This window comes from Pleurodeles waltl, chromosome 6, assembly GCF_031143425.1.
Source record: "Pleurodeles waltl isolate 20211129_DDA chromosome 6, aPleWal1.hap1.20221129, whole genome shotgun sequence".
In the NCBI taxonomy this organism is placed as follows: domain Eukaryota; kingdom Metazoa; phylum Chordata; class Amphibia; order Caudata; family Salamandridae; genus Pleurodeles; species Pleurodeles waltl.
This window is the reverse complement of record NC_090445.1, coordinates 354,294,945-354,322,874: the sequence shown is the minus strand read 5'-3', so window position 1 is coordinate 354,322,874 and position 27,930 is coordinate 354,294,945. Positions and strand designations below refer to the sequence as shown.

Here is a 27,930-nt window from a genome sequence, read left to right as displayed (position 1 = left end):
ATTTACCATTCCTTGGCCCCTTTATTCTCAAATGTCATATTTTTTTCCTTAAAGTTAACTGGCTTATTTGGCAGCCGCGGACCAACCCCCTTCAGCTCTGTTATGTTGTTACCTTACAGATTTATTTACAAGCGTTGGTCCGGAAACCTGCAGACAGAAAAAGCAAATAAAGCTGAAACACAGCTAATCATGCCATTGGGTGTGTCTGCTACAGAAACAGGTTTAAAGCACCACTTTGTATGTCTTAGTGAGTCCGGACTAGAAGATTTTCACAAAACCATTTTCAAGTGAAAGTTTGAGTAAATTTACATTTACAAAGTGAAACTTTAGTCTTTTCAGCGACTTCTGTCAGTGCATGGAAGATGATCTCCTAAACGCAAATCCCCTGAGATGCTCCAGAGTAGTTTTTGTAAGAGCTCTGACTTCCTTCCTCACACTGTGACTCTCGAGCACAGTAAAACGTGGCCGTGTCCTCTGCTCTCATGTTACTCATCTGCAGATAAAATTCATTTATAGATGTGTCTCTGGTGACTGTCAGCCGACTCTTGAGGGGCTCGGAGTAGTATGTGCTGCCATCATAGCAGATCCTTCCCAACCACTCCAGCCCCTTCCCAGGAGGCTGCCGGATCCAGTTCCAGCAACAACAGCTGTCGGTGAGAGAAACACCGGTGACTTTACAGGTCAATTTGAGGGTCTCCGAGGGCTTCACAGTCCTAAGGCCGGACTCCTGCAGCTTCACCTGGCACAGAACAGCTGGAGATTTAAAAATAATTATGTTAAATATTCAAAAGAACCAATGAATATGTTTTCTACAATCTCGATGAACGCTGTACCTGATGCAAGAAGAAGAACACACAAACACAAGTGAACGGGACTCATATTTTTCTTAAACGATCTCCGCTCCTTTTGGTTACTATCTCAGCCTCTGAGCTGTCGGCGTCACGGGGACCCTCTCACGGGGCTTTTAAACTAGAGGAGTCCGACTCATTTGCATTAAATGTGCAATATATAGTGACAGCAACCTGTCGAAGACACACGTCTACGGTGCTTGTTTTTAGTGCTGAAATCTTGCCGTCTTAGAGATAATGAGCAAATGAATGCTTCATGACAACTCCAACAGCCTCAATATTTAACTATTTTATTTGCAGTTCGGGCCTGGATTGGTCTTGAAAAAGGATGAAAATAAGATATTTTATGTAGGAGGCGCCACCGAATGTATTCACCCTTGTCTTGTCAATCATAAGTCTTATTAATGACCCATATCAGTGGTCCTCATTCCATAGACCTCAGGAGGATCTTTAGTGGGATTCACACATGTAACTTGATGTTAAAGACAGATGTGTGCAGCTGGTGCTTAACCCAGTATACTGTCCTTCTGGTAAGATTCTCCGGGGAGGATTTCTTCTTTTTACCATTTTCATCTTAACTACGCAAAATAGCGTCACTGACCAGAGGTGTCTCTTTCCTGCAGACAGATTATAGCTAATGTACCCTGGATGGCACTATTGTCTGCAGCTCACACATATCTTACACCTGCAGAACTCTGCAATCTCTTCACTACTGACTACAACACCCGCTAAATTACATTACAGTTTAGAATATTGTCTTCATCATTCCTCTTCCTAGTAACACAGGGTACCCCGCCCACTTCTTGAAATGGGCTGCCTATTGCCCGTTTCTCAGGGAAGTAAAGAAAGTGGCGAAGGTTGTCGAGACTTAGCTTTTAGGGAAGGATTTTTCAGTATAAGTTTTACATTCACTAATTTCCACATTGCAGAAAAAGTGTCCTCAGTGAGTGATGAGTTAAGTAGCATCAGGAGCTCCTGCAAGAGACATGGACATGATTCTCATAGGACTTAAGTCTGCAGGGAGAGAGAAACAGCAGCTTTTTACTGCAAGGCCAATTATTATAATGTCTGTAATGACCAAAAATAATGTGTGTCAAATTGTTCCCATCTGAGTGTTGTGACTACTATTTCCAAGGGAACAGAAATATATTCTTTTATGAGGTGATGCCAATCTTTAAAGTCTTTCCCTAAAAACAAATCTGCTAAATCTTCGCACAGTTTGGGCTGAAGGCAAAACAGGTACTGTGTGGAAGTTGAGGAAAAAAGTTCATCAATGAGCCTGAAGACCTACTTGGGGTTTGCTAACACTGATTGCGAAATCATCTGTCTTCGATGCCCTAATTTGTATATGCTGCTACTTAGGCATTACAATGGAGTTTAAGCTCTGCTTTACTTTTTCCAAATTCTCCCAGCTTGTCTCCAGTAAGCCTAGTGTGTTTCCATTGGTCTCCTTTTTAGTCTTCTGGGATCTGAGCTGGAAGGTTCTTACCCCACACTTAAGTCCCAGTAGCATTAAATGCTTCATAGATGTCCTAGACACTGAGGGACATATTTATGGGGATTTGGTATAGGGTAGAGCATCAAGTCATCTTGCTGTGCTGCCCTACCCCAAAGTAAAAGGGCAGTAATGCACCATATTTATGCAATACAGTGCATTCCTGTCATTTCCGCTAGCGCTTGTGCCATTTTGGAAGCATAGTGTCAGCATAGACACCTTTGCACCAGGGTGCAAGGGTGCCTCCATTGCATGCAGGATTGTTTTTGTGCAGGAAGGGGCACCTTCCTGTACAAAAACAATCCTAAGAGACATTTTCCTCTTTCTACGTGTGCTGCACAGTGCAGCACACACGAAAAGAGGAAAACATGAGGAGAAATAACAAGTATTTCTCCTTGTTATGCCTCACCTCAGGAGGTGTAAGTTTATGGTGCTTGTTGGATATTTTTTGCTTATGCAGGGTCATCCCCAATCTTTTTGCCGCCTGCCTCCTATTTGTTTCTGACCTGTTGCTGTTGGCTTTTGAACTCTGAGCACTTTACCACTGCTAACCAGTGCTAAAGTTCATATGCTCTCTGTGTAAATTGTATGTGATTGGTTTATCCATGATTGGCATATTAAATTTACTAGTTAGTCCATAGTAAAGTGCACTAGAGGTGCCAGGGCCTGTAAATCAAATTCTACTAGTGGGCCTGCAGCACTGGTTGTGCCACCCACATGAGTAGCTCTGTAGTCATGTCTCAGACCTGCCACTGCAGTGTCTGTGTGTGCAGTTTTAACTGTAAATTCGACTTGGCAAGTGTAACTACTTGCCAGGCCCAAACCTTCCCTTTTCTTACATGTAAGGCACCCCTAAGGTAGACCCTAGGTAGCCGCAGGGGCAGGGTGCAGTGTATGGTTAAGGTAGGACATATAGTAATGTGTTTTATATATCCTGACAGTGAAATATTGCTAAATTCGTTTTTCACTGTTGCAAGGCCTGTCCCCCTCATAGGTTAACATGGGCGCTACCTTTAAATCTGATTAAAGTGTAGATTCCCTTTGGCAGCGAATGGACATGTGGAGTTTGGGGTCTCTGAGCTCACAATTTAAAAATACATCTTTTAGTAAAGTTGATTTTGAGATTGTGTGTTTGAAAATGCCACTTTTAGAAAGGGAGCATTTTCTTGCTTATACCATTTCTGTGACTCTGCCTGTTTGTGGATTCCCTATCTGGGTCAGTTTGACAGTTAGGCTGGTTGCACCTCACACTAGACAGTGACACAAAGGGAGCTGGGGTGTAGCCTGCATTTCCTGATGAGCCATCTGTGCTAGAAGGGAGGGGAGGAGTGGTCACTTATATCTGAAAGGGCTGTGCCTGTCCTCACAAAATGAAGTCTCCGACCCCCTGGTGAGTGTCTGGGGCCTGGCCTGGGCAAGGCAGTATTTCACATTCAAAAAAGACTTTGCTTTGAAGTAGGCCTACTTCAAATGAGAAATTGGGTATAAGAAGGGCACCCAAAACCACAGACTTTAGATCACTTCTGAACATCAACATGAACCTCTGCCTGGAGAAGAGCTGAAAAGCTGAGGAGAAGTGCTGCCCTGCCTGTGACTGCTTTGTGGAGCTATCCTGCAGTTGCTGCTTCTGCCAGAGTAAGAGGGCAAAGACTGGACTTTGTTTGCCTTCCATCTTGTGAAGAAATCTACAAGGACTTGATTTAGAGATTGCCTCCTGTTGTTTGAAGTCTCAGGGACAGTAAAAACTTCTCTCTGCCTGCACCTGGAGTCTCTGGAGAGGCTCCTGCTCTGACAAGTTGTGCCCCATCCAGTCCCTGGGCCCTTGAAAGGAAAGCTGGTGGAAATCCAAGGAAATCGACTTCGGACCGATGCCGCTGCTGAATCCGGTGACGCCGCCTGCAACCGACTCTGTGATCTTACCTGGAACGCGACGATCTTCGCAGGCCTGAAGCCCCTGCAGCCCCGCTGAAGTCCGCAACTCCGTGGAAGTTGCCGCACCACACCGTGACCGACACCGCTCAAAGTGCACGGATTCATCGTTTCGCGGCTCCGTGTCTGGCGCCGCTGGTGTCAGATTGTTGGGAACGACTCCCTCACGACGCCGTGTTAACACTTCATTGAAGCATTTTGTGTTTCTAAGTGCTATTTTTAAGTTTAATCTTTAAAAATTCATAACTTGACTTGTGTATGTCGGGTTTTTGTTGTTTTGGTCTTGTTTTGTTTAGATAAATATTTCCTATATTTCTAAACTAGTGCTGTGTCATTTTGTAGTGTTTTCATTAAGTTACTGTGTGTGTTGGTGCAAATACTTTACACCTAGCACTCTGAAGTTAAGCCTACTGCTCTGCCAAGCTACCAGGGGGGTAAGCAGGGGTTATCTAAGGGTGATTCTCTTTTACCCTGACTAGGGTGAGGGTCCTTGCTTGAAGAGGGGGTAACCTGACTGTCAACAAAAGACCCCATTTCTAACAGTGCTTCACCAGGTTTATGTGATTTTGTAAATCTGGGGCAGTGTTAAAATCCATGGGTGTTGTGTGAAAACATCCACTTCCCTGATGCAGAGTATGGCAATGCAGTGACTAGTGCTGGCTTTGTGTGGCCTGATAGATATGATTATGTAGTCTGCGCTTCCAGTGCATTAAAAAATGGGATGGTTTTGCGGTGCACAAGCCTCATAAATATATCCTTAAACATCTTTAGTTTCATTTGATATTGTTCAAAAGTGAGGGGTAGGGAAGGAGCAGTTGCCTCCAGAATGAAATGTCAGGAGCAGCTCCTCTCCCAGTGGGATTGAATCCTGATTGGATTGAGGGACAGAGGAAGGGGACATGACCAGGTGTTAGTTGCATTATTATAATGCTATTATAATTAGGCAGATCTGCCCCCTGGGGGGCAGAAACCGCTAGACACCAGGGATCTTTTTAGTTGTTGTTTTTTCTGATCTATGTATGTGGGGGGCGACCCCTTAGGCAAGGGTCGCTCCCTTGGGGCAAATTTACTTTTAGGCCGTTTCTGCCCAATCAGCCGATTTTTATTAGGCCAATCTGCAGCCAAGGAGGCCAGAAACCACTAGACACTAGAGATTTTTTTTTGTCAGTTTCACATCAGGGGAGTGACCCCTTAGGCAAGGGTCACTCCCCTGGGGGGGGGCAAATTAGTTGTAGGCCAGCCAATTCTGCCCTCCTTGGGGGCAGATTGGCCTATTGTAATTAGGCTGATCTGCCCCCAGTGGGGGCAGAAAACCCTAGACACCAGGGATTTTTTGTTGTTGTTTATTTGTTTTTTTTATATGTGGAGAGCAACCCCTTAGGCAAGGGTCGCTCCCCTGGGGGGAAAATTGTCTTTAGGACATTTCTGTCCCCCGTGGGGGCAGATCTGCCTATTTTTGTTAGGCCGATGTGCCCCCAGGAGGGGCAAGAAACCACTTAGGTACCAGGGATTGGTGTGTGTATGTGTGTGTTTTGTTTTGGGGGGGGCAGCCCCTTGAGCAAGGGTCACTCCCCATGGGGGGCACATTACTGTTGCCGATATCTGCCCCCTCTAGGGGCAGATTGGCCTATTTTTGGAAGGCCCATCTGCCTCCAAGGGGGGGGGGCAGAAAGACCACCAGAGACCAGGTAAGATTTTGTTTCCAAAATAAGAGGGTGGGGGTATGGTTATACCCCCACCCCAAATAAATGGGGCCAAAGTTGTTCTCCCCACCGGTGGGCAGATGGGGCAATTACTTCGGATCCACTCCCCGGGGGGGGGGCAGAAAGCATACTAGATGCCCAGGAATAAAAAAAATATATAAAAAATAGTGGGGTGGTGGCTCCCAACCAGTATGGGTCTGGTTATGCCCCAACCCCAACTGAAGGGGGTAACAGTCTTTCAGCTCTCCCCCACACACTAAAACATCTTACACCATGACAAGCAGAGGACATTTGATTTTTTTGCTATTTGGTTTTACATTTGGGCCATGAGAGCTTGGCTAACTCTCAAAATCTTCCCACTTGGAATGGTGAGGGGTGCACGTTTTGGACTTTGGGACACTGTCATGTAGAAAAATCCACAAGACCTAGACACATCTGAAAACTAAATATATGGGTTATTCCAGGGTGATGTTCTTCACATGCACCGCACCATTTTCTTACCCACAATGCCCTGAAAACCTCCAACTTTGCTGGAAATCACACATTTTTCCCACATTCTTTTGATGGAACCTTCCAGAATCTGCAGGAATCCACAAAATTCCTACCACCCAGCATTGTCTCATCTATACCGATAAAAATTCTGCTGCACTTGTCAGTCTAAAAAAGTTTTTTTCCAAAATGCCCTTTTGGACCCGCTTTGGTTCCCCCTCAATTTTGACATGTTTTTGGCTCTTCCCTGTCACAGGCACTCAGCCCACCTACACAAGTGAGGTATCATTTTTACCGGGAGACTGAGGGTAACATTGGGTGGTAGGAAATTCATCCCGGTGCAGTGATCCCACACAGAAATGTGGGAAAAGTGTGATTTTGTAGCTAAATTTGAGGTTTGCTGAAAATTGTTAGTGAGAAAACATTGGGGGATCCACGCAAGTCACACCTCCCTGGACTCCCTCAGGTGTCTAGTTTTCAGAAATATCTGGGTTTGGTGGGTTTCCCCAGATGGCTGCTGAGCCCAGGACCAAAAACACAGGTGCCCCGCAAAAACAGGTTTGCATTTGAAAATTTTGATGTGTCCAGATAGTGTTTTGGGGCATTTCCTTTTGCGGGCGATAGGCCTACCCACACAAGTGAGGTACAATTTTTATTGGGAGACTCTGGGGAACGCTGGCTGGAAGAAAATTTGTGTATCCTCTCAGATTCCAGAACTTTGTGTCACCAAAATGTGAGGAAAAAGGTTTTTTTGCCACATTTTGAGGTTTGCAAAGGATTCTGGGTAATAGAACCTATTCAGAGCCCAACAAGTCACCCCATCTTGGATTCCTCTAGGTGTCTAGTTTTCAAAAATGTGCAGGTTTGGTATGTTTCCATAGGTGCAGGTTGAGCTAGAGGCCAAAATCCACAGATAGGCACCTTGCAAAAAACAGGTCTGTTTTCTTTGGGAGAATGTGATGTGTCCATGTTGTGTTTCGGAGCATTTCCTTTTGCGGGCGCTAGGCCTACCCACACAAGTGAGGTACCATTTTTAGTGGGAGACTTGAGGGAATGCTGGGTGGAAGGAAATTTGTGGCTCCTCTTAGATTCCAGAACTTTCTGTCACCGAAATGTGAGGAAAAAGTGTTTTTTTAGCCAAATTTTGAGGTTTTCAAAGGCTTCTGGGTAACAGAACCTGGTGAAAGCCCCACAAGTCACCCCATTTTGGATTCCTCTAGGTGTCTCCTTTTGAAATATGCACAGGTTTGGTAGGCTTTGCTAGGTGCCGGCTGAGCTAGAGGCCAAAATCCACAGCTAGGCACTTTGCAAAAACAAGTCTGTTTTCTTCGGGAGTATGTGATGTGTCCACGTTGTGTTTTGGAGCATTTCCTTTTGCGGGCGCTTGGCCTACCCACACAAGTGAGGTACCATTTTTATTGGGAGACTTGGAGGAACTCTGGGTAGAAGGAAATTTGTGACTCTGCTCAGATTCCAGAACTTTGTGTCACCGAAATGTGAGGAAAAAGTGTTTTTTAGCCAGATTTTGAGGTTTGCAAAGGATTCTGGGTAACAGAATCTGGTGAGAGTCCCACAAGTCACCCCATCTTGGATTTCCCTAGGTGTCTAGTTTTCAAAAATGTGTATGTTTGGTAGGCTTCCCTAGGTGCCGGCTGAGCTAGAGACCAAAATCTACAGCTAGACACTTTGCAAAAAACACATCAGATTTCAATGCAAAAATGTGATGTGTCCATGTTGTGTTTCCTGTCGCAAGCATTAGGCCTACCCACGCAAGTGAGGTACCATTTGTATCGGGATACTTTGAGAAACACAGAAAAGCAAAACAAGTATACCCCAGTAAAATGCCTAAATTGTGTTGAAAAATTGGGTTTTCTGATTCAAGTCTGCCTGTTCCTGAAATCTGGGAAGCTGTTGATTTTAGCACCACAAACCGTTTGTTGATGCCGTTTTCAGGAAAAAAAAACAAGCCTTCTTCTGCAGCCCTTTTTTCCCATTTTCTTTCCACTGTATTTTGGCTGATTTCTTGGTCTCCTTCAGGGGAACCCACAAAGTCTGGGTACCTCTAAAAAACAGGACGCAAATTTGGCGTGGGTAACTTATTTAGACAAATATTTATGAGGGCCTAAGCACGAACTGCCACAAATAGCCAAAAAAGGCCTTGTACCTGAGGGGAAAATACCTGGCAGCGAAGGGGTTAAAACTGTATTTCGCAAAAAATACACAAGCAAGTTCACACCAAACAAATACTCGCGTTACTAAAGATCTAATTATATTATATTGAAAAAATATCCAATAATCGGAACATTTTAATGGGAAGGTTGGCGCTACATCCCAGGTGACTAACTTTTTAATGTTTGGTCTGATTTAGGAAAGTTGAATCCTCAGGTCAAATTCTACATTACCCAAGCAATTTCTATTTTTATTTATTAGGTACGTAAGATCTGAAAAGGCTTTTTTTCATAAATATGTGCTGGAGAAAGGAAGTAAACCGTAAGGGCCTCACATCTCTCCATAGCATCACTGTCACGTATAATTCATTATTGCAATAGCACCTCTCATATCAGTGTAAGGTGTTGAAGCACTTTACAGGGGACTACAAGGTGTAGGATTCACATATCATCCACACTGGTAGGTATTTTCTAAGAGTACTTGGTGTGGAGAAGCACAAACTCGGGATTCAGAACGCAATGGTTAGCTTTGACTTTAATAATAAGATTATATTTCTACACAAGCAAACCTTTATTAGCAGCATAATTAAAATGAAAGACTGGGAAAACAAAACATAACTTTCTAATTTGTGCCATGCAGTTTGCATGCAGCTCTTTGATGGCAGTTCATAGCTCACTGTGCTAGATTACGCTTGTAACTTATGACCTGCACAGTAAGAAAAGAATCTCAGTGACAAAAGCAGTAACCCTCTGTGTTATGCACATAAAATACTGTTCTTTGCAAGAAACACGTTCTTTGCAGCAGGTATATTAACCATCTGCGCTACCTTAGATGAGTCAAAACTGCCACTAGACAAAACCCCTACCTCTCTCCCACAGGTACATTAATCACTAGAGTTGCTTTTATTTTTGCCCGAAAGCCTCTGGTGACTGCTAAGAAACGGGGGTAGCGAGGCAGGGGGATGAAAAATACACAAAAAGAACACTTAAACTGTGTATGGCTGTCGTCTCTCCTCTGTCCTCTTCTCTTCCTGAGTCCCAGCAGAACAGAAGCACACAGGCTACCAGACTCCCCTAAGCCAATCAAAACGCTGCTGTCATCAGCATAACAGCTGCGTCGTGATTGGTCTGAGCAGCCTGGTTCAGCACTCAGACAGGGAGTGGGAGCCTGTTCATGTTCTCCACCTGGCTGTTCAATACAGCCGGGTAGAGAAATACTAAGTGCGCATGTCTGTTTGGCCGGCCCAACACAGCTGACTAAACTCAGGTTTTGCTCCACTTTTGGTGCACATTCCACTCCTCCTCCACATGACACAGCCCAGCCCACCCCACCCTAACTTGGCTCTGCACTGAAAAATTAATTTATGATAACTTTGCAGTGCTTTTAAAACTGCTGCACAAAGGAAGTAATAAATATAAAAACACATGTGTTTCTAGAAGCCCCAGCTGGAGAAGTGACTTTCTGTGGTGTAGAGTGTAGTGGCATAGAGTGCATTGGTGAAGAGTGCAGTAGAGTGGCACAGAGTTGAGTGGTGGCCAGTAGAGCGCAGTGGTGCAGAGTACAGTGGTGTAAAGTTCAGTGGCAAAGTGTTCACTGTTGCAGAGTATAGTGTCATAAAAGCCAGTGGTGTAGAGTAGAGTGGCATAGAGTGCATTGGCCTAGAGTGCAGTTGCATGGAGTGGCATAGAGTACAGTCGTGCAGAGTAGAATAGAGTGGCGTAATGTGCTTGCTGCAGTGGTGTAGAGTGATGTAGAGAGCAGTGGTGTTGAGTGCAACGGTGCAGAGTAGAATAGAGTGACGTATAGTAAAGTGCTGCAGTAAAGTACAGTGGTGTATAGTAGAGTGGTGTAGAGTGCATTGTCATCTACAGTGGTGAAGAGTAGAGTGGAGTGGCCTAGACTAAAGTGGGGTAGAGTGCATTGGCATAGTGTAGAGTTGTACAGAGTAGAGTAGAGAGGTGCAGAATTGAGTGGTGCAGAGTAGATTGCAATGGCATGGAGTGACCCAGAGTAGAGTGGAGTAACACAAAGTGGAGTATGCATAATGTGGTAGCACACTGCATTACAGGCAACACATCTTCAACTGAAATGACCATTAATTTTGCAAAGACTTACAGTTTTACTGATAAGAACATACAGCACACAAATGTTAAGGTGTGGAAATGTCTTTACCTAGTGCATTGATTTGTTTCGATCGTCTTAAAATATTTGTTTCCACCTCAATTATATTCTTAAGTAGCTGCACATTTCATTCACAAACATTTGAAGTTTGTTGTGTGGTAGATAAAAAGAGCATCATAAAGCCTCCCTCCTCCACACCCCCAGTAGCTACCATGATTGTCATATAGGGTCTCTCACTTTGAAGTCAGAGAAAGAAAGATAAACACCAAGCTCCATGGGAAGACAGAGCCTGTAAGCTGACCTTGGTCATTTAATGAAAAGCAAGTGAGACAAGATAAGAATAATATTTAAAAGCCTGTTTACAGACATCGAACACTGGTGGAAGGATACAGTATACAAGAGATACTCTACTGGAGGGACAAACTCAAGCTGGACAGCCTAAATCAAGTACAGCTAGCAAACAGAAACCAAGCAAATGTAAGTTGCAAAGCCAAAGGTAAGCAATGGGTAGAATACATTCCCAGGGAAGCTTTCCAAATGTCCTCTAAATTACTTTAGCAAACCAGACAGCTTTGATCTAATGAACTCAGCCTTCAGCCTAGTTCCTATATATTTTTATAGAACTCCTCTGTGACTGTGACAGTCAAACTGTATCTTGCTATGTAGGGCCTTTTACACACGCTCTTATGGGCCAGGACTGCTGTTTTGTCCTGTAACATTATGAAATGTGTGAAGATTTATGCAAATTCATTGATATGAACACTTTATTTCTGATGCCTGGGTTGGTTATCACCAGGGCCAATGGAATTATGTGATTGTGCGCTGCAGTGCTTTTTGCATGGTTATGGATATGTCGCATTTGCCGCAAAATCTAACATCTGCTGCATAATCTGCAGATTTAAACAAAAACAGTTCAAGAGGCGCTAAAAGTGCAGCAACACATTTTGGTGCACAGTGGAAGGCCCCTTTGCAAATGATGACTGCTAACCTTTCTTTAGCTTGTTGCTATATTTAGGAGTTACGCTGGTACTTATCAGGTGAAACCGTAACACAGAGGCCCATATTTATACTTTTCACACAAAACAGCCTTAGCACGGTTTTGCGTGAAAAAGTATAGCGCAAGCTACCGCCATTCCAAGACACCGGCCGGAGGCCATAATTATGGAATGTTGCTACCCAGCACTAATGCCCTGTTAGCGTACTGGTAAAGGACGCTAACAGGATGACGGAGGCGTAGGGGAAACCGGAGCTTGTGAGCCGAATTATGACGCTACACTGTTTAGAGGCCAAAAAATGCCTCTAAGCAATGTAGCGACATTTTCTGGTGCACAACCACCATGGACAGGGCTCCTGTCTTAGTAAAGACAGGAGCCATGCCCACCACCCCAATGGCCATGCCCAGGGGACAAACGTCCCCTGGGCATGGCCATTCAGGCCAGCGCCATGCAGGGGTCCCCAAGTCAAGGCCTCCGGGTGTGAAAAAAAACAACAAAAAAAAATACTTACCGGGGCTTACCTGGCATGGGTCCCCCATACTGTGGTGTCCATCTGGTGTGGGTAGGGGTGTCCCTGGGGCCAGGGAAGGTCACCTGTGGGCTCTGTCTATGGTCTCTGACCATGGAAATATGCCTACAGGTTCCCTAACGCCAGCCCATACCCAGGCATTAAATAGTGGCACTAAGCAAGCTTAGCACCATTATTTAAGGCCCCCATACCTCTGTGCTGGATTTTAGAATGGGGGATAAATATGGCGCTAAGGCCATATCGTCCTTTTCTGGACAGGAACGTCTGCCTTGGATTTCATTGATGCAAGGTAGGTTTTCACGTCCAGAAAACAACATTAACTCCATAACTTTGGCTCCCGCTGTTGGAAAATGGGCTATTGGTAAGGGCAGGTGTAAGGAAATGCCTCCTTGGCATGGTTACCCCCTGACCTTTTGCCTTTGCTGATGCCAAGTTATGATTTAAAAGTGTGCTGAGGCCTGCTAACCAGGCCCGAGTGTTGTAGTTTAGCAGCGATTAGATTAGGCATTAGCAGAAGACATCTTGTATTTAGCAACTATTGTGAACATTTTGCAGAATCTATTTTGTATTCATGGCAGCCATTTTCTCTGCCACATGCTGCCATGTGCTCACCATGTGCTCTGTCCTACCTTTCTGTTAACTACTCTTGAAAATCTGCCTAGTGACAAGTTATAATTAGCATCTCCCACTTTCACACATGCCCAGTAAGATCTGCAGCTGTTAGTAATCAGTGACAGACAGTGATGTGTCAACTAGTCCTTGAAACTGTTAGCCCCTCCTACCTGTCGACTGTGCATTTCCACATGACCTTACATGTATGCAAGTCTTGCGTCTATAATTGTACTGTGAGAAAACAGGGCTGATTGCAGAGGCCCCCTAACTTTTTGCCCCCATTTTCCACTTCATGCTGGTGTTTTCCTGACTCTGATGGTGCCCTGGGTACTGCTAACCAGTCCCAGGGCCTGTGCTCTGTGTAAAATGGATATGCAAATTAGGCTAATTATAATTGGCTAAGTTAACCTACCTATAAGTCCCTAGTATATGGTAGGGCATGTAGGTTTAGGGACCACAGCATAGGTGGTGCACACCTAGGTGCACTGCTGAGGTGCCCAGTGTCATCTTAAAAGCAAGCCTGCCTTGCTGGCTGCTTTTAAATTCAAGTTATATGCAAATTCGACTTTGGAATTAAAGGTACTTCCAAAGTCTTAAACTACCTTATTTTTACATATAAGTCACCCCTAAGGTGTGCCCTATGTGCCCCTAGGGCTGGGTGCCATGTAACTATAAGCAGGGACTTTATAAAAATAGATTTATAAGCCCTGGTGAGGTAAAAACAGCCAAATTCGTTTTTCCCTCATTGAAGTAAATGGCCTTCATAGGCTAGAATGGGAAGACTTTATTTTAAATTTTAAAGTCTCCTTAAATGTTACATACCAAGAATTTGGTATCAAATTAATTGTTGTAATAAATCCCACAACTTCCAGTTGTTGGATTTAATATAACTTGTTCAGGTAAAAAGTTTAGACTTTACCTAAAAAGTTGCCAATTTCAGCTCTGCATTGTTTTTGCTGCTGTGCTCTGATTGGCCAGCCTGCAGCAGCTTCTGCCAGGCTGCCTTGATGAGGTGTGAAGTGGCCTGGCTTCACACAAAGGAATGTGCTTGGGGGAGAGAATCTCCCCTCAGCAGATGGTGAGGCAGGAAGGGGGAGGGCTGCCAAACTGGTCTTCAAAAGCAGAGAAGGACCTCTGGAGCACCCAGCAACACCCCCACATCCTGCAACCCCAGACAACTAGGTGCCCCCTTGATTAGATTAGGAGAGGGCAGGAGAGGGGTGTGTTTATGATTTTTAGCCACACCAGTGGGTGGGCTCAGCCAGATGTAACCTCCAAAAATCAGATTCAGCCATGTTGGATTTTTAGAGACTGTTGCCTTTTGGGATGGATTTTTGCCACACTTCCCAGGAAGTGGTCATCACAGGGGGACGACCCTGTACCTGATTGGAGGACCAGGACCCCCCTGCTTTTCACCCAGGAGCACGGATAAAACTGGCAGACCTGCCCCCACACCTCAGATCCCTGCCAGATTTCAAGAAGAAAGGAACTTAAGGAGAAGAAGGACTGCCCTGCTGGACCCCTGGCCTGCACCTGGACCCTGCACTCAGAAGGACTGCACCAGCTGCACACTTGGGCTTCACCACAAGAAGGACTTTGCCTGGCTTCAACTGGTTCAAGGAGGGACTCCCTGTTTGCTACAGGTGTAAAATTGCTATCCAGAGTCCCCTGCACCAACTCCTAAAAAAGAGACCAGTTGACCACTGCCCAGTGGCCAAAAAGGAGTTTGCGCCAGGTGCATTCTGGGAGTTGAAGTCCGCACCCCCCAAGGACCATCACAGAACTTCTGGACCCTTGGGGTGCGCTGTGGACCCCAAAAGAACCTTAAAAGAACATCTGGGTGAAGCCCCAGAAGTTTGGAAAAGATTTGAGAATTTTTGAAAAAAAGCTCCAGAGAGGGACCGACCCGCCGTGGAAATTCTAGCCGGCTTGCCTCAACCGCGACCCGGCCTGACTTCGTGTTTCGTCCCGGTAAAGAAAAACATCCGAAAAAGAGACTAAGTCCGAAGGTAAAAAGTTGACCGGGACCTCCCAGCCATCGTATCCGAGAAGGGCTCTACGGACTTCGGATCAAGATCCAGGTTTACCCCGGTCGAAGGATTTTCATCTCGAAAAAACGACTAAGTCCGAAGGTAAAAATCTCCACCGAGGAAACCCACATTGCGTTTCCGGACAAGGGCTCCAGGAGGTCGGATTCAACTGGCAGGTTCGTCCCGGTGAAGAAAAACTTCAAAATAAAGACTAAGTCAGAAGGTAACTTTTTAACCGAGGCCTCCCGCGACTTGTAGCCGAGCAGGGCTCCATCGCGGTCGGCCTGAAACTTTGACTTTGCCCCGGTCGAGGTGCAACCAGATGACCCGATTGGCGCTTTTTGTTTCTAAGCGCTAGAAAAATAATAATTCTTTAAAAATTCATATCTCCGGTTCCCCTGAACCAATTTTAATCGTTTTTGTGTCATTTTAAAGATAAAAATATAAACTATTTTTATAAATTGGTTTTGGATTTTTAAACTGTTTCCTGTGTTTTATTTAATTACTGTTTTGTGATATTTGAATGCTTTACACACTGTCTCCTAAGTTAAGCCTTGACGCTCGTTGCCAAGCTACCAAGGGTTGAGCTGGGATTAATTTACTGAGACCTAACTGTACCTAGGTGGAGGTTAGTGGCTTGTTGCTAGGTGTAGGTACCTACCTGCCCTTACCAATAACCCATTTTCCAACATTTTTGGTGGGAGCGGTGGGATCCTGTACTTGTGTTCAGTATCACGTTACAGTTTAAGTAAAACAAATTTAAAATCCTTTAAATTGTCTTAGTGCAAAAATTTATTTTTTTTACATTTTTATTTTATTTTTTATTTTTATTAATTTGGATTAATTTCAATTATTGAATTTTTGTAATTTTTCTAAATTCTTGTTTCCAATTTTTGCAAAAAGTTTTTGTTGACACAAAACTAGGGAACCATGGAGCTTGATCTGGCTAGCCTACCCACACTGACAGTAATCCAGCTTAGGGGGTTGTGTACTGAAAGAGAGTTGCCTGCAACCACTGATCTCAGGAAGCAAATCCTGATCAAATCCCTGACAGCATGGGCTGAGGCCCAAGAGGTAGGCTCAGAGGAAGCTCCAGAGGAGGGAGAAAAAGGGGAGGATGCTAGCTCTAACCACTCAGGGGAGGGAAGGCATCTGAACCTAAGTGAGGACGAGGAAGAACGGTCCTCAGTAGATACAGTCACTAGGGGCAGACCCAAAGCTAGTGGTGGGAAGGGGGTCCTTTCAGGAGGAGAGAACCCATCCATCAGAGAAAGAGAGCTGGAGGCCCAGCTAGCATACATAACTTTGGAAGCAGACAAGCTGGCCCTAGAAAAGAAAAAGTGGGCAAAGAAAGAGAAAAGAGATGGTGGCAGCGACAGAGAAGTTGAGGTGTCCATGGGTGGGGGAGTTTGCCCCAGATTACCCAAGGGGGTGGTTCCTGCTTATGTAGAGGGGGATGACATAGGTAAGTGGCTGGGGGCCTTTGAGAGGGCACTCCAAATGAGAAGGGTTAGGCCTCAATACTGGGGTTCCCTTTTGTGGGAGTTGGTCCCCAACTCACGGAGGGATAGCCTTCTGACCTTAAGGGGGGAGGAGGCAGATTCATACCCTAGTATGAAAAGGTGCTTAGCCAAGAAGTTTGGTCTGACCCCAGAGCAATATAGAATGAAGTTCAGGGACACCCAGAAGGTCAGTACCCAGTCTTGGGTTGACTTTGTGGACATTTCACTAAAGGAACTAGAGGGCTGGATTATTGGTAACAAAGTGGATACTTATGAGGGGTTATACAATCTGATCATGAGAGAGCACATCTTGACCAATTGTACCCAAGAAAGGTTACGCCAGCATCTAGTGGACTCTAAGCAGACCAACCCTAGAGAGCTAGGGGAGGCAGCTGATGAGTGGTTGAGAACCAGGGTGGTTGTCAAGTCCCAGGGGGGAGACTCCAAGAATGGGGGGGCAGGTCCCCAAAAACCTAAGGAGGGAGGTGGTAAGGCCACCACAGAGACTCCCTCTGTACCCCAGAACCCTAAGAAGGATTAGAGTAAATCCCACTCCCACTCTGACAAGCAGAGACAGGGAGACCCAGGGTTACAAAAGCTCTTGGACAGTAGGGCTTGCTTTGACTGTCAGCAGACAGGTCACTTCAGAGGAGATGCAGCCTGTCCAAAGAAGGTGGTTAGCACTGGGCTGTCCAGTGTAGCCATAGAGGAGGATTCCTCAGATGATGAAGTCCTCCTAGCATTGAGATGGGAGACAGGACCAGATGGTAAGCTGGTGATCCCTGAGGATGGGAGTAGGCACTTCCACCACATTCAAGTGAATGGGATCCCTACCACTGGCCTGAGAGACACCTGTGCCAGTCACACTATAGTGAGTGACCGGTTAGTGACCCCAGACATGTATGTCCCAGGAGAGACAAGGAAAGTCAGGATAGCCACAGGGGAGGTCACCTCCAAACCTGTAGCCATAGTGCCCCTAGAGAGGGAGGGTATCCTTGACTGGATTAGGGTGGTAGTCAGTGCTGACCTCCCCCTGGATTGTATCCTGGGCAATGACCTCCCAGAGGTGGGTCTGGTCCCAGATGGGGCGGACGCCCAGGGCGCCCCCCCAAACCAAAGTCCTGGGGAGTCAGTCCCTACAGTTAGGAGACAGGGGTCCCCAAGAAAAGGAAAAAAGAAAAGGAAGGGTAGGCCACTCTTAAAGAGAGTTCCAGGGAGCCAAAGGCCTTCTGCCCCAGTAGGGGGGGAGGCAAAAATTGGCACTGGTGAGGCCTCACCTGACCCCAAGGAAGTCCTGAGTAGTCAGGCAGCTGTCCAGATGCAGGGTGTTGCCCCTGCACTGACAGAAGGGAGAGTGGAAGGAGGGTGTCTGCCACAGGAAGTGGTAGCCCCCCACTCTAGACAGCAAGAGGGGTGCCAGGACCTCACAATTGCCCCTAAAGCAGCACAGCCACCTGTCAGTGGAGAGCTTAGGGTGTGGTTCTGGGTACTGACAGCTGTCAGTAGCCTCTGCTGGGTGCTAGCCTTCCTGGCAGCACTGTACCTAACCTGGGAGGCAGACCCCAGGGCCAATAACAAAGTAGGCCCCCTGACCCTATTGGTCATGGTGGGGTTGCTCAAGTGTTGGGTGACCTCTTTGGTTAAGCTAGGTGTTGCCCTAGCAAAGTTTGGAGTAGGGGAGGTGGGCACCTCACTACCCAAGTTGGCAGAGAAAGAGGAGGAAGACCCCCCTAGAAGGAAGTTTCAGTTTGAGATGGGTCCTTTCATTGTTGGGGTGGGTTCAGTACCCAGAGGGAGTGACCCTGACAGGAGGATGTAAGGCAGAGTAGGCCCTGCAAAGGGACAGACAGTTTTCTTCACTGTCTTCCTCGCCTAACAAGCCAGGAAGACTCTCCCAGGGTTGGGCTGAGTCTCCTGGGCGTGTGGGCTGGGGGGGGGGCTGTGTGAGAAAACAGGGCTGATTGCAGAGGCCCCCTAACTTTTTGCCCCCATTTTCCACTTCATGCTGGTGTTTTCCTGACTCTGATGGTGCCCTGGGTACTGCTAACCAGTCCCAGGGCCTGTGCTCTGTGTAAAATGGATATGCAAATTAGGCTAATTATAATTGGCTAAGTTAACCTACCTATAAGTCCCTAGTATATGGTAGGGCATGTAGGTTTAGGGACCACAGCATAGGTGGTGCACACCTAGGTGCACTGCTGAGGTGCCCAGTGTCATCTTAAAAGCAAGCCTGCCTTGCTGGCTGCTTTTAAATTAAAGTTATATGCAAATTCGACTTTGGAATTAAAGGTACTTCCAAAGTCTTAAACTACCTTATTTTTACATATAAGTCACCCCTAAGGTGTGCCCTATGTGCCCCTAGCGCTGGGTGCCATGTAACTATAAGCAGGGACTTTATAAAAATAGATTTATAAGCCCTGGTGAGGTAAAAACAGCCAAATTCGTTTTTCCCTCATTGAAGTAAATGGCCTTCATAGGCTAGAATGGGCAGACTTTATTTTAAATTTTAAAGTCTCCTTAAATGTTACATACCAAGAATTTGGTATCAAATTAATTGTTGTAATAAATCCCACAACTTCCAGTTGTTGGATTTAATATAACTTGTTCAGGTAAAAAGTTTAGACTTTACCTAAAAAGTTGCCAATTTCAGCTCTGCATTGTTTTTGCTGCTGTGCTCTGATTGGCCAGCCTGCAGCAGCTTCTGCCAGGCTGCCTTGATGAGGTGTGAAGTGGCCTGGCTTCACACAAAGGAATGTGCTTGGGGGAGAGAATCTCCCCTCAGCAGATGGTGAGGCAGGAAGGGGGAGGGCTGCCAAACTTGTCTTCAAAAGCAGAGAAGGACATCTGGAGCACCCAGCAACACCCTCACATCCTGCAACCCCAGACAACTAGGTGCCCCCTTGATTAGATTAGGAGAGGGCAGGAGAGGGGTGTGTTTATGATTTTTAGCCACACCAGTGGGTGGGCTCAGCCAGATGTAACCTCCAAAAATCAGATTCAGCCATGTTGGATTTTTAGAGACTGTTGCCTTTTGGGATGGATTTTTGCCACACTTCCCAGGAAGTGGTCATCACAGGGGGACGACCCTGTACCCGATTGGAGGACCAGGACCCCCCTGCTTTTCACCCAGGAGCAAGGATAAAACTGGCAGACCTGCCCCCACACCTCAGATCCCTGCCAGATTTCAAGAAGAAAGGAACTTAAGGAGAAGAAGGACTGCCCTGCTGGACCCCTGGCCTGCACCTGGACCCTGCACTCAGAAGGACTGCACCAGCTGCACACTTGGGCTTCACCACAAGAAGGACTTTGCCTGGCTTCAACTGGTTCAAGGAGGGACTCCCTGTTTGCTACAGGTGAAAAATTGCTATCCAGAGTCCTGCACCAACTCCTAAAAAAGAGACCAGTTGACCACTGCCCAGTGGCCAAAAAGGAGTTTGCGCCAGGTGCATTCTGGGAGTTGAAGTCCGCACCCCCCAAGGACCATCACAGAACTTCTGGACCCTTGGGGTGAGCTGTGGACCCCAAAAGAACCTTAAAAGAACATCTGGGTGAAGCCCCAGAAGTTTGGAAAAGATTTGAGAATTTTTGAAAAAAAGCTCCAGAGAGGGACCGACCCGCCGCGGAAATTCTAGCCGGCTTGCCTCAACCGCGACCCGGCCTGACTTCGTGATTCGTCCCGGTAAAGAAAAACATCCGAAAAAGAGACTAAGTCCGAAGGTAAAAATTTGACCGGGACCTCCCAGCCGTCGTATCCGAGAAGGGCTCCACGGACGTCGGATCAAGATCCAGGTTTACCCCGGTCGAAGGATTTTCATCTCGAAAAAACGACTAAGTCCGAAGGTAAAAATCTCCACCGAGGAAACCCACATCGCGTTTCCGGACAAGGGCTCCAGGAGGTCGGATTCAACTGGCAGGTTCGTCCCAGTGAAGAAAAACTTCAAAATAAAGACTAAGTCAGAAGGTAACTTTTTAACCGAGGCCTCCCGCGACTTGTAGCCGAGCAGGGCTCCATCGCGGTCGGCCCGAAACTTTGACTTTGCCCCGGTCGAGGTGCAACCAGATGACCCGATTGGCGCTTTTTGTTTCTAAGCGCTAGAAAAATAATTATTCCTTAAAAATTCATATCTCCGGTTCCCCTGAACCAATTTTAATCGTTTTTGTGTCATTTTAAAGATAAAAATATAAACTATTTTTATAAATTGGTTTTGGATTTTTAAACTGTTTCCTGTGTTTTATTTAATTACTGTTTTGTGATATTTGAATGCTTTACACACTGTCTCCTAAGTTAAGCCTTGACGCTCGTTGCCAAGCTACCAAGGGTTGAGCTGGGATTAATTTACTGAGACCTAACTGTACCTAGGTGGAGGTTAGTGGCTTGTTGCTAGGTGTAGGTACCTACCTGCCCTTACCAACAACCCATTTTCCAACATGTACCACCTCCTTTTAGCCCCTGCGTGGGTATAAAAGGACCATGCTCTCTCAGTTCAATGTGCTACTTCAAACATTACCGAAGGGTGCTGTTTGAACTGTAGTACCACCTCATGAGGTTTAATAAACTTTGTCTTTTATTTCAGTTTCTGTGCCAACTTCTTCCTATATGGTCTGAGGACTTTGTGCAGAGAAGGGTGAACCCCTTGCACTAGTAGGCCTTGCTGAGACTTACTTCAACACCAGCACTAGTGTTATTTCCCTAAATTGTACTTTTGTCTCCACAATTCGCACACCCTGGCATCCAGGTAAGTCCCTTGTAACTGGTACCCCTGGTACCAAGGGCCCTGATGCCAGGGAAGGTCTCTAAGGGCTGCAGCATGTCTTATGCCACCCTGGGGACCCCTCACTCAGCACATGCACTCCCCTCAGGGTGCCATGCCAACCTCACACTGCCTATGGCATATATAAGTCACCCCTCTAACAGGCCTTACAACCCTAAGGCAGGGTGCACTATACCACAGGTGAGGGCATAGGTGCATGAGCACTATGCCCCTACAGTGTCTAAGCAAAACCTTAGACATTGTAAGTGCAGGGTAGCCATAAGAGTATATGGTCTGGGAGTCTGTCATACACGAACTCCACAGCACCATAATGGCTACACTGAAAACTGGGTATCAAACGTCTCAGCACAATGAATGCACACTGATGCCAGTGAACATCTTATGGTGAAATACTCCCAGAGGGCATTTTAGAGATGCCCCCTGAAAACATACCTGACTTCCAGTGTGGGCTGACTAGGTTTTGTCAGCCAGCCTGCCACACACCAGACATGTTGCTGGCCACGTGGGGAGAGTGCTTTTGTCACTCTGTGGCCGAGAACAGAGCCTGTACTGGGTGGAGGTGCTTCTCACCTCCCCCTGCAGGAACTGTAACACCTGGCGGTGAGCCTCAAAGGCTCACCCCCTTTGTTACAGCACCACAGGGCATCCAAGCTAGAGGAGATGCCCGCCCCTCCGGCCACTGTCCCCACTTTTGGCAGCAAGGCTGGAGGAGATAATGAGAAAAACAAGGAGGAGTCACTGGCCAGTCAGGATAACCCCTAAGGTGTCCTGAGCTGAGGTGACTCTGACTTTTAGAAATCCTCTATCTTGCAGATGGAGGATTACCCCAATAGGATTATGGATGTGACCCCCTCCCCATCGGGAGGAGGCACAAAGAGGGTGTAGCCACGCTCAGGGCTAGTAGCCATTGGCTAATAACCTCCCAGACCTAAACACACCCCTAAATTGAGTATTTAGGGGCCCCCAGAACCTGGGAAGATAGATTCCTGCAACCTGAAGACGAAGAAGGACTGCTGACCTGAAGCCCTGCAGAGAAGACGGAGACACCAACTGCTTTGGCTCCAGCCCTACCGGCCTGTCTCCTCACTTCAAGAAAAACTGCAACAGCAACGTGTCCCCCAGGGTCCAGCGACCTCTGAAACCTCAGAGGACTACCCTGCATCTAAAAGGATCAAGAAACTCTCAAGGACAGCGGCCCTGTTCCACAAAAACTACAACTTTGCAACAAAGAAGCAACTTTTAAAGACCACACGTTTCCCGCCCGAAGTGTGAGACTTTCCACTCTGCACCCGACGCCCCCGGTTTGACCTGCGGAAAACTAACTGTACAGGGAGGACTCCCCGGTGACTGCCAGCCAGTGAGTAGCCAGAGTTGACCCCCTTTAGCCTCCACAGCGACGCCTGCAGAGGGAATCCAGAGGCTCCCCCTGGCCGTAACTGCCTGCTTCAAGGAACCCGACGCAAGGAAAACACAATGCACCCGCAGCCCCCAAGACCTGAGAGGAACCGAACACCAGTGCAGAAGCGACCACCAGGCAGCCCTCTTCCTAGCCCAGGTGGTGGCTACCCCGAGGACCCCCCCCTTGCCTGCCTGCATCGCTGAAGAGACCCCTGGGTCTCCCATTAAATCCTATTGCAAACCCGATGCCTGTTTGCACTCTGCACCTGGCCGCCCCTGTGCCGCTGAGGGTGTACTTTCTGTGCCTACGTGCGTCCCCCCGTGCCCTACAAAACCCCCCTGGTCTGCCCTCCAAAGTCGCGGGTTCTTACCTGCTGGCAGACTGGAACCAGGGCACCCCTATTTCCATTGAAGCCTATGTGTTTTGTGCATCACTTTGACCTCTGCACCTGACCGGCCCTGAGCTGCTGGTGTGGTAACTTTGGGGTTGCCTTGAACCCCCAACGGTGGGCTACCTTGGACCGAACTTTGAACCCTGTAAGTGCTTTACTTACCTGTGAAACTAACAAATACTTACCTCCCCCAGGAACTGTTGATTTTTGCAGTGTCCATTTTTAAAATAGCTTATTGCCATTTTTGCCAAAACTGTACATGCTATTGTGATGATTCAAAGTTCCTAAGATACCTGAGTGAAATACCTTTCATTGAAAGTATTGTTTGTAAATTTTGAACCTCTGGTTCTTAAAATAAACTAAGAAAATACATTTGTCTATATAAACACCTATTGGCCTGGAATTGTCTTTGAGTGTGTGTTCCTCATTTATTGCCTGTGTGTGTACAACAAATGCTTAACACTACCCTCTGAAAAGCCTACTGCTCGACCACACTACCACAAAATAGAGCATTAGAATTATCTCTTTTTGTCACTATCTTACGTCTGAGGGGAACCCTTGGACTCTGTGCACACTATTTCTTACTTTCAAATACTATATACAAAGCCAACTTCCTACAGCAGGTAAGTACCTAAACTTAGCAATAGGCCACTAACCTCCACTTAGGTCCAGTTAGGTCTCAGTACATTAAACCTAGCTCAACTCTTGGTAGCTTGGCAAAGAGCGACAAGGCTTAACTTAGGAGACAAAGCGTAAAGCATTCAAATATCAAAAAACTGTAATTAAATAAAACAGAGGAAACAGTTTAAAAATCCAAAATAAATTTATAACAATAGATTATATTTTTATCTTTAAAATGACACCAAAACGAATAAAATTGGATAAGGAGAACCGGAGATATGAATTTTTAAAAATATTATGCTTTCTAGAGCATGGAAGCAACTAGCACTCAAAGGGTTAAAAAAAGTCACACTGGAAAGGAAGAAAGTCCAGAGTTCAGGCCATCCATGAGGTAAGACCGTCACACTTACTTTCAGAAGTGTTTGATTCAGGAAAGTGGTCCACAGCACCAGCCAAGGGTTCAACGGCTCTGGTGTGCCTCTTGGGGTCTGGGACTACAACTCTCACCATGCGCCTCTTCAACTTATGGAATTGCTCCAAACGTCTCCAAACTTCTGGATATTCTTCCAGAGGTCCATTTTGTGTCCTTGAAGTGTCCACAACTTGATCCAAGGTTCCAGAAGCTCTGAGTTGCTCCTTGGGAGTTGGGACTACAATTCCCAGAATGCACCTGGTCAGAATCCTCAAAAAGAACCCGGGCGCTGGCCAGCAGGGCTCTGCTTGCAGGGCTTGATGCAAGGGACGCTGGGCAGCTCCTTTGTACCTGTAGCAAACAGGGAGTCCCTCCTTGAACCAGTTGAAGCCAGGCAAAGTCCTTCTTGTGTTGAAGCCCAAGTGTGCATCTGGTGCAGTCCTTCAGAGTGCAGGGTCCAGGTGCAGGCCAGGGGTCCAGCAGGGTAGTCCTTCTTCTCCTGTAGTTCTTCCTTGTTAGAATCTGATGGGGATCTGAGGTGTGGGTGCAGGTCTGCCAGTTTTATCTTTGCTCCTGGGTGAAAAACAGGGGGGTCCTGGTTCTCCAATCAGGGGCAAGGTCCTTCCCCCTGTGATGACCACTTCCTGGGAAGTGTGACAAAAATCAATCCCAGGGAGCAACATTCCTCAAAAATCCATCATGGCTGAAAGTGATTTTAGGAGGTTACGTCTGGCTGAGCCCACCCACTGGTGTGGCTAAAATTCCTAAACACACCCCTCACCTGCCCTCTCCTAATCTAATCAAGGGGGCACCTAACTGTCTGGTTTTGCAGGATGTGAGGGTGTTGCTGGGATGCTCCAAATGTCCTTCTCTGCCTTTGAAGACCAGTGTGGCAGCCCTCCCACTTCCTGCTTCACCATCTGCCGAGGGGAGATCTCCTCCCACAGGCACATCTTTTTGTACTGAGCCAAGCCACTTCACACCTCATCAAGGCAGCCTGACCAGGCTGCCAGAGGCTGGCCAGTCAGAGCTCAGCAGCAAAAACACTGCAGGGCTGAAGTTGGTAACTTTTCAGGTAAAGTTTAAAACTCTTTACCTGAATAAGTTATATTAAATCCCACAACTGGAAGTTGTGGGATTTATTACAACAATTAATTTGATACCAAACTTCTGGTATCTGTTACTTAAGGGGATTTTTAAAATTAAAGTAAAGTCTCCCCTTTCTAGCCTATGGAGGCCATTCACTACAATGAGGAAAAAACAAATTTGCCTGTTTTACCTCACCAGGGCTTATAAAACTATTTTATGATCCCTGCTAATGGTTACACTGCACCCAGCCCTAGGGGCACATAGGGCACACCTTAGGGGTGACTTATATGTAAAAATAAGGTAGAATAAGACTTTGGAACTACTTTTAATTCCAAAGTCGAATTTGAATGTAACTTTAATTTAAAAGCAGCCAGCAAGGCAGGTCTGCCTTTAAAATGACACTGGGCACCTCAGCAGTGCACCTATGGGGGCGCTATCTATGCTGGGGTCCCTAAACCTCCATGCCCTACCATATACTAGGGACTTATGGGTAGGTTGACTTAGCCAATTATAATTAGCCTAATTTGCATACTGATTTTACACAGAGCACAGGCCATGGGACTGGCTAGCAGTACCCAGGGCACCATCAGTCAGGAAAACACCAGTAAAAAGTGGAAAATGGGAGCAAAAAGTTAGGGGGCCTCTGCAATCAGCCCTGTTCTCTCACACAAGCCCCCCAGCCCACACGCCCAGGAGACTCAGCCCAACCCGGGGAGAGTCTTCCCGGCTTGTCAGGTGAGGAAGACAGTGAAGAGAACAGGCTGTCCCTTTGCAGGGCCTACTCTGCCTTGCATCCTCCTGCCATGGTCACTCCCTTTGGGTAGTGAATCCATCCCAACAGAGAAAGGACCCATCTCAAACTGAAACTTCCCTCTAGGGGTGTCTTCCTCCTCTCTCTCTGCCAACTTGGGTAGTGTGGTGCCCACCTCCCCTATCCCTAGCTTTGCTAGGGAAACACCTAGCTTACCCAAAGAGGTCCCCCAACACTTGAGCAACCCCACAATGACCAACAGGGTCAGGGGCCTACTTTGCTTTTGGCCCTGGGGTGTGCCTTCCAGGCCAAGTGCAGTGCTGCCACGAAGGCTAGCACCCAGCAGAGGCTACTGACAGCTGTCAGTACCCAGAACTACACCCTAAGCTCTCCACTGACAGGTGGCAGAGCTGCTTTATGGGCAACTGTGGGGTCCTGGCACCCCTCTGGCTGTCTAGAGTGGGCGGCTCCCACCTCCTGTGGCAGACACCCTCCTTCCACTCTCCCTTCCGTCAGTGCAGGGGCAACACCCTGCATCTGGACAGCTGCCTAACTACTCAGGGCTTCCTTGGGGTCAGGTGAGGTCTCACCAGTGTCAACTCTGGTCTCCTCTCCTACTGGGACAGAAGGCCTTTGGCTCCCTGGAACTCTCATTAAGAGTGCCCCACCCTTCCTTTTCTTCTTTCCTTTTCTTGGGGACCCCTGTCTCCTAACTGTAGGGACTGACACGCCAGGAATTTGGGTTGGGGGCTGCCCTGAGTGACTAGCCCATCTGGGACCAGACTCACCTCTGGGAGGTCATTGCCTAGGATACAATCTAAGGGGAAGTCCGCACTGACTACCACCCTAAACCAGCCAAGGATACCCTCCCTCTCTAGGGGCACTATGGCTACAGGTTTGGAGGTGACCTCCCCTGTGGCTATCCTGACTTTCCTGGTCTCTTTTGGGACATACATGTCTGGGGTCACTAACTGGTCACTCACTATAGTGTGACTGGCAGAGGTGTCTCTCAGGCCAGTGGTAGGGATCCCATTCACCTGAATGAGGTGAAAGTGCCTACTCCCACCCTCAGGGATCACCAGCTTACCATCTGGTCCTGTCTCTCAGCTCAATGCTAGGATGACTTCATCATCTGAGTCCTCCTCCTCCATGGCTACAATGGACAGCCCAGTGCTAACCACCTTCTTTGGACAGGTTGAATCTCCTCTGAAGTGACCTGTCTGCTGACAGTCAAAGCAAGCCTTCCTGTCCAAGAGTTTTCTTAACCCTGGGTCTCCCTGTCTCTGCTTGTCAGAGTGGGAGTGGGATTTACTCTCCTCCTTCTTAGGGTTCTGGGTACAGAGGGAGTCTCTGTGGTGGGCTTACCACCTCCCTCCTTAGGTTTTTGGGGACCTGACCCCCCCCTTCTTGGAGTCTCCCCCCTGGGTCTTGACAACCACCCTGGTTCTCAACCACTCATCAGCTGCCTCCCCCAGCTCTCTAGGGTTGGTCAGCTTAGTCCACTAGATGCTGGCATAACCTTTCTCGGATACAATTGGTCAAGATGTGCTCTCTCATGATCAGATTGTATAACCCCTCATAGGTATTTACTTTGTTACCATGAATCCAGCCCACTAGTGCCTCAAGTGAGGTGTCTACAAAGTCAACCCACGACTGGGTATTGACCTTCTGGGTGTCCTTGAACGTCATCCTATACTGCTCTGGGGTCAGACCAAACCTTTTAGTTAAGCATCTCTTCATACTGGGGTATGAATCAGCCTCCTCCCCCCTCCAGGTTAGGAGCCTATCCCTCCCAGAGTTGGGGACCAACTCCGAAAGAAGTGAACCTCAGTTCTGAGGCTTAACTCTCCTCATCTGGAGGGCACTCTCAAAGGCCCCCAGCCACTTATCTATGTCATCTCCCTGTACATAGTCAGGAACCACCCCCTCGGGTAATCTGGGGCAAAAAAAAACGCCCATGGACACCTCAGCTTCTCTGTCGCTGCCACCATCTCTTTTCTCTTTCTTTGCCCACTTTTTCTCTTCTAGGGCAAACTTCTGTGCCTCCAAAGCTATAAGTGCTAGCTGGGCCTC

At 47.0% G+C, this 27,930-nt stretch overlaps 1 gene segment (V, D, J or C); it reads right to left on the bottom strand.

Annotated features, from left to right (window-relative positions):
* Positions 1 to 121: 121 nt before the first annotated feature.
* LOC138301559 (immunoglobulin heavy variable 4-30-4-like) lies at positions 122 to 27,546 on the bottom strand. The segment is given in 3 exon segments: positions 122 to 147; positions 436 to 753; positions 27,456 to 27,546. Coding segments are annotated over 3 exon segments (435 nt in total).
* Between the last annotated feature and the right edge of the window lie 384 nt (positions 27,547 to 27,930).